At 43.3% G+C, this 7,284-nt stretch overlaps 1 protein-coding gene across 1 annotated transcript; it reads left to right on the top strand.

Annotated features, from left to right (window-relative positions):
* Positions 1 to 322: 322 nt before the first annotated feature.
* znf319b (zinc finger protein 319b) lies at positions 323 to 7,010 on the top strand. Its single transcript, XM_034084920.2, has 3 exons — positions 323 to 672; positions 1,593 to 1,698; positions 1,785 to 7,010. The coding sequence occupies exons 2-3, from the start codon at positions 1,694 to 1,696 to the stop codon at positions 3,640 to 3,642; spliced, it is 1,863 nt and encodes a 620-aa protein (XP_033940811.1). The 5' UTR covers positions 323 to 672; positions 1,593 to 1,693; the 3' UTR covers positions 3,643 to 7,010.
* The last annotated feature ends 274 nt before the right edge of the window (positions 7,011 to 7,284 follow it).

The following is a 7,284-nucleotide window of genomic DNA, read 5'->3' as shown; positions in this document are numbered from 1 at the left end:
CAACATTTAAAAGAGGTGAACCGAAGAAGAAGAAAAATAAGAAATACCCTATTTTAAAGTGTTGTCTAATAAACATTCACTTTCATATGTTATTCTTTATGACTTGATTTGCGAATACATTTGTTGAATGGGGAAACGTCTACAGAAGTAAAAGCCAAGAAAACCAGGTTCCGTGTGTGTGTGTGTGTGTGTGTGTGTGTGTGTGTGTGTGTGTGTGTGTGTGCGTGCGTGCGTGCGTGTGTGTGTGTGTGTGTGTGAGTGCGCGTGTGTTCTGACTGTGAGCATGCCAATGAACTATTTGTTTATTCATGTTCCCGTGTGCGGGCAGGAGCTCAGAAGCTAGCTGATAGCTAGCTAGCTAGCCATCTTTAACAAAATGCATGTATTTTGGATTGCTGAGAGGATGCCTTAGGAGTGTAATAAATGTATACGTGAAACGAGACCGTTTATCTGGCAAATTGGTAAACCGTGAGAGAATTTTCACCAATTGTTATGACCCGCAAATAAAAAAAATCCGGCCCCCGGAGCACAGTGCTCTAACAAGAGACCATCCAAGCACCGTTTGCGGATGTGAAGAAGGAACCTAATCTTATTTGGGGGAGCAACGCTAGCTAGCATACTGCACTGTCATTTTATCGGGGATATTTTTGCAGGCTTGACTGGACTCCACAGGTATGTAAATGCAGTATTTATCATCGCTGTTTACATGCACCACACACTAGCTAAGGTGTCTCTGCAGCAGTAGCTACTGGACTGTTATTTTCCTAAGGCTAGTCCGTTAACGTTAGCTCTTCCCTGCGCCTCTGTGGCCGAGTTAGCATGTGGCTAGGCTAGCTGGTTAGACTACTGATCTTTGCCTGAAGACGAACAGGCAAATGTTCCACTTCTTTTTTTTACACGCGAATCGTTGAGCATTTGGATTTCTACTTAATCATTTGTAAAAAATAACAGGTTTAATAATCATGTACATTTACGACTAAGCGTTACAGTGTGTATGTTAATGAATGGTTCAATGCTGTGCAATTCTGCGTTCACGGTGCACATCTCAAGTTGTTTGAAATACATTTGTCTGAAATGGGATTATTACAGCAATGTCAAATGCAGTACATGTAATTGTAAGGATGTTTTTCACAATACATGTCTTGTGGGTGATTCATTATGACTGATGCAAACAGGCTTTCAACAAAAACCTCTTCTATCGTTGGTACTAGTAAACTAGATAGGAAGAATCTGCTGTGTTATTTGTCTTGAGGGGCTGCCTGCATAGTCTTGACCCAACAGTTACCTAATATTGCAACACAGATCACAGTACTTATAGTAAGTCATTATTAATAATTGTGAACGTTTAATCCTGCAGAGTTTATCAAGAAAAATCATCAAAACTGATGGAGAAAATTACATTTGCAATCTTGAACAACAATTTTGAAAGCATTCTGCTACAACAATATATATATATTTTGACCATGGTATACTGGCAGTTTGAGCAGTGGATGTTGTAAATATAACATCATTTTACATCTTTGCTTTTGAGTAGTAGCTCCTTTGATTGCACATTGATGTTCTGTCTCACCTTAATTATTGTGTTCATACAGTTACCAGTTAAATGCCACAAATGAAGTCAAAGTAGGGGGATTACTTCCATCCCTCCACACAAGTCAGATCTCCACTCCTCTGGACAGTTCCACTTGCTGAAATGGAGTGAGTTTTTTTTTCAATTTTTTCAAAATACTCTAAAGTCTCAGCTAATTATTTAAATATGTTTCAATCTCCATTTCTTACCGCAGTTGGGCCGCACCGGCTGCCAAACTGAATCCCTACTCCCGAGCCCGCATGCCCGAGGCCTGGCAGCAGCATGCAGTCACTCCACCTCCAGTCGTCCACACCATACCTCCATCTGCTGAGAACGCATTGGGCTGTGCAGTGTATGGCATCGTACTACAGCAGGATGCTACATCTTTACAGCAGCCGCAGCAGACCCAGCATGGACAGCACAGCCAACAACACAACAGTCAGCAGCATGGAGGGGGGCAGCTCAGTCAGCAGCAGCAGCACCCCGCCCAGGCCCAGCAGAGCACCCTGCAGGTAGCAACGGAAGCAGGACACAAGTGCGGGGCCTGTGGACATGATATCTCTCACCTGGCCAACCCACACGAGCACCAGTGCATGGTGAATCAGGACAGGTCATTCCAGTGCACTCAGTGCTTGAAGATTTTCCACCAGGCGACAGACTTGCTAGAGCACCAGTGTGTTCAGGTGGAGCAGAAGCCGTTTGTGTGTGGAGTTTGTAAGATGGGCTTCTCTCTACTCACCTCTTTAGCGCAGCACCATACGTCCCACAACAGCACCAACCCAATGAAGTGTTCAATATGCGAGAAAACCTACCGACCCGGTTCTTCTGGCAACACCACGCCCACCTCAAATACTCCCCAGCAGCCCAGCAGCGACGGGGCATCGGCAAGCAGCAGCTCATCCATTCTACCGTTTCCCTCGGCGCGAGACCGGCCATACAAATGCTCCGTCTGCCAGAAGGGCTTCAAACACATGTCAGAACTCACGCGGCACGAGAGGGTGCACACGGGCGAAAAACCCTTCAAATGCGACACATGCGACAAGGCCTTCAGCCAGTCATCCCATCTCCAGCACCACCAGCGGACACACAGCAGCGAACGGCCATTCAAGTGCGCCGTTTGCGAGAAGAGTTTCAAGCACCGCTCCCACCTCGTGCGTCACATGTACGTGCATTCGGGCGAGCACTTATTCAAATGCAATTTATGCGAGCTACACTTCAAAGAGTCGTCGGAGCTTCTCCACCACCCCTGCCATCCGCAGGGTTCCCGGCCGTTCCGCTGCGCCACGTGCGGTAAAGGTTTCAAGCGTCCGTCTGACCTCCGGCAGCACGAGCGCACACACTCGGAGGAGCGTCCCTTCCACTGTGACGAGTGCCAGATGAGCTTCAAGCAGCAGTACGCACTGGTGCGCCACAGACGAACGCACAAAGACCCTGCGGACCGCCCGTTCAAATGCAACCTCTGTGACAAGGGCTTCATGCAGCCCTCGCACCTCCTCTACCACCAGCACGTCCACGGCATGGACAACCTGTTTAAGTGCGCCTCATGCCAGAAAGAGTTCAGCCAGTCTGGAGAGCTGCTCAGACACAAGTGTGGCGAGTCGTCCAACACCTCGCCAGACAAGCCGTACAAGTGCGAAGTTTGCGGTAAAGGGTACAAGAAGGGTTCTACGTTACAGCGGCATCAAAACTCTCACTGCCAGGAGAAGCCTCTAAAGTGCTCCCTCTGTGATCGCCGATTCCTGTCATCTTCAGAATTTGTCCAGCATCGATGCGACCCGTCCCGAGAAAAGCCGCTGAAGTGCCCTGAATGCGAGAAACGTTTTAAATACTCCTCGGACCTGAACAGACACCGGCGCGTGCATACTGGGGAGAAACCGTACAAATGTGGCCACTGCACCAAGGGCTTCAAACAACGCGAGCACTTGACCAAACACACGAGCACACACTCCAGAGAAGGGCAGTTTAAATGTGTTTGGTGTGGGGAGCGTTTCAGTGACTTAGGCTCTTTGCAGGATCACACAGTGCAGCACACAGCCGAAGGCGGTGGTTACCCAGTGCCAGAGTGCTTATAAAGACTTTTTCTCTTAAACAGACAGTCCCCAAACTGTTGTTGTCTTGTCCATCCACATTTTCAGGATATGATTATTGCATTCATTACAACATCAAATGTTTGATGCTTTACTTTTGTTCTGACCCTGTCAGATATTTTCTTTTTTCTTTCTGCACTTTTTTTTTTCTTTGTTCCACATCTTTCTTTTATCCCTCCTCTCCTCATTGCATCATTACATTACATTGCATTTAGCCGACGCTTTTATCCAAAGCGACTTACAATAAGTGCGTTCGACCAGGAAGACACAAACTTGTAGAAAACAGAATCATATAAGTACATCAGGTTTCATAGAGCCAAACATTTCAAGTGCTACTCAACTGGCTTTAGATAAGCCAGTCCTTTATTAGTATATAAGTGCTTTGTTAATAGTTCTATCCTCAAGGTGGAGTCGAAAGAGATGAGTTTTCAGTCTGCGCCGGAAGGTGTGTAAGCTATCTGCTGTCCTGATGTCAATGGGGAGCTCATTCCACCATTTTGGAGCCAGGATAGCAAACCCACGTGTTTCTGCTGATGGGAACTTGGGCCCCCCTCGCAGCGAGGGGGCAGCGAGTCGTTTGGCTGATGCAGAGCGGAGTGCACGAGCTGGGGTGTACGGTTTAACCATGTCCTGGATGTAGGAAGGGCCAGATCCATTCGCAGCATGGTAAGTACCAGTGTCTTGAAGTGAATTCTAGCAGTTACCGGAAGCCAGTGAAGGGAGCGGAGGAGCGGCGTGGTGTGGGAACATTTTGGAAGGTTGAAGACCAGGCGAGCCGCTGCATTCTGGATGAGCTGCAGAGGTCGGATGGCACATGCAGGTAGACCAGCCACCACAATCAGACAGTTCTAACAGTAAAGAGGCAACAGCCACTTAAGCTGCCATCAGCCAAACTTAAATCAGAAAGAAACGGGTGCCATAATGCAGGTTGATGCATTAATACTTATGTCCCACCTAATTGAAGGAAAAAAAGTTATTTCATTAAACTGTCTTATGTGACAGCTATAGCTTTCTTTGAATTTGGTACTTTGAGAGGCCCTATTATGCCCGGAATATCCTCTAGAGGGAGTTTCTCTCCCACACACGAACTGATAGTGTCCACTAGAAGGGGTTCATTCTCTTGTTATTTCTTTCTCTCATATCTCTTCTCTGCTCTTCAGTTTTTCCATTCATCTTCCTCTCATCTTTGCTTTTTGTGTCCTCCCCTTCCTGTCTCAGCCAGTTCAGTATCAGAAGACTGGAGATTTGACTAATGTCTCAGACTCAAAATGCTTTAGGTTATTATCTCCCTACAGTAATACAGAAGCAGTGTTTCTACTCCTTCAGGCTAGTGATTCTCTTCGGGTTTTTAGTTAGGGCTGTACCGAATGTAGGTTTTTTACAATGGCAGCTTCTGTTGAGGTTTTCCAATGAAGCTTCAAAAGTCAATATCATATTTTATGAGGCACCACTCTGAACAAACAAAAGTATTCTTGATGGAGCACTTCAATAAATCCCCCAAAATATAATCCCGTTATCTCTTTTTTATATGGTGGTTCTATAATTGTAATTCATGGCGCTGTTGGATAATACAGGTGCACTACAAATGCAAAAAAGCTGTGCAGCATTTGAATGTTAATGTAACTTTACAAATTAAGTTTTTGGAAACTATTCAGTACAGCCCTAGTTTAAGTAAACTTTTAATAAAGTTTATGATGTGGCCAGAGTTTTAAGATAATTGTGCTGCCCTAAATTTGGATGTAACAAAACAACAGTGAAACGGCGCCCAATCTCAAAGGTATGTAGACTAGCAAAGCAGCTGAAGAAAACCATTACAAAAATAATAATACCACTGTTACCCTTCATTCCTTTATATTTCACACTAATATAATGCTCATTCCTGCAGACGTCCGTCGTGTTCGACCTCTTTGTACTGAAAATATCCAACTTTGATCGTACACTTCCTGTCTCAGCCTGTACATACTATGGATGTGTGAGTGTCCATTTTCTTACAAAAGCAACATTATGTATGAGCTGTTTTTTTGTATTCTTGCTACTATTTACCATGTGAAATATTTTTGGGAAAATGTTGTTTTTGTAGTCCATGTTGTGATTGTACCGGTGTGTTGCAGGGAACCTTAACGAGCACTCTGCATGTGTGTGTGTGAATGTAAACCGTATTCTGTCAAACAGGGAAATCAAGAGTCAAGACTGTAGAGAATTGTATTAGAAATGTTTCAGCAGACCTGCGCCTTTTTGTTTTGTTTTTATATATATCTATATATATTTGCTAACCTTCCTGGTCTGCTGTTTTTTGTTAAATATTTTTGAAAGAAATATTAATACCGTTGTTACCTGTTACATGTTGAGGTGGATGCTGTGTTCTACCAGATTGAATGACACCTTCCTGTTCTTCGAGTGCTATGAGATTGTATTTGTGCTTTAGAAGCCGGAGTTGGTTAAATCGTCAACTGTGATCGCCATGTTTCCCTTAACCTCTTCAACTTTTTGAACCATGGTTTGAATGCAGTATTTAATGCAAAAGGAGGAAGCCAAGGAGATTGTTTATTCTGGCTTGCAATTATTTCGTTTTAGCATCAAAGCCCTCTGCCCTTCATCATCATCCGCCATTTTTATTTCCAGAATCTGGCAATATAAGACTGAAAACGAGATCAAGAAATACTGTCAATCTTTAAAGAAAATCTTTATTCCTTGGGATCAGTTAAGGATAAAAAAAGGCTTCCATTTATTTATACGGTCGCCAGAGTACAGAATATACAATTGTCTTAAATCAACTCGAATGATCAATAAGGGTTGTTAATGCCAAGACAAAATGTGTGCTTTTCAGTAGGCGGACTCAAAGTGAGGAATAATAAAAAGTAAAAGGAGAAAAAAAATGCGCTTGTTAAATCCGGGTTTAAAAAAACCCATCCCATATCCAACCCACAGTCAGGGAAAGGAGAGTAGTATCTCCTCTTTAAGCACAAATTCAATAAATCCACCCCTCTTCATTATAACTGGTGGTTTCAATAGATAAATAATCAGTTTACCCATCCTACAATCATCCCTTTCTTTTACAGTTCCACTAAATAACCCATCAGAACCCGGTGTCTGTTGCTCTCTGCATGCTTGCTGTGTTAGTTCCTGTGTTCTGTTCCTAGGAACTGGTCCCCCCCTCCTCCTGAGCACTGTTCCCTCCTATAGCTTTTTCAATTGTAAACTGTACTTTATGTGAATGATGTTGAAAAAAAGAAAAGGAAAAAAACATTGTGGTGATGTACTGTGTGTATACATTCATGCTAAAACTATCTGTATGTATGTAGCATTCAACTACACACAGCACTAACAAATAAAACCTTTTTCCATTTATACAATTACATGAGTTTAGAGATTATTTAAACAGGAAATGTGTTATTGTGCTTCAAAATAATTCTCGAGATGTTTCGTTTTTCTCACACATCCAAAACTGCACCAATCTAATTTGAAATCAAAACTCCCTTTTTCCAAACTGCTTCTAATGTGTGATAACAGTTAATAGTTACTAGTTACATAATTATAGTGTAAATACAGTTAGTCTTTTGTATATTTTAAGTGTTGTGTTTTTTTATAATTGTTGTATTGAATTTGACCCTCTATATGTACAGTGAA

Source organism: Pseudochaenichthys georgianus, chromosome 6, assembly GCF_902827115.2.
Source record: "Pseudochaenichthys georgianus chromosome 6, fPseGeo1.2, whole genome shotgun sequence".
In the NCBI taxonomy this organism is placed as follows: domain Eukaryota; kingdom Metazoa; phylum Chordata; class Actinopteri; order Perciformes; family Channichthyidae; genus Pseudochaenichthys; species Pseudochaenichthys georgianus.
The sequence above is the reverse complement of the archived record's forward strand: the minus strand, read 5'-3'. Positions and strand labels throughout refer to the sequence as shown.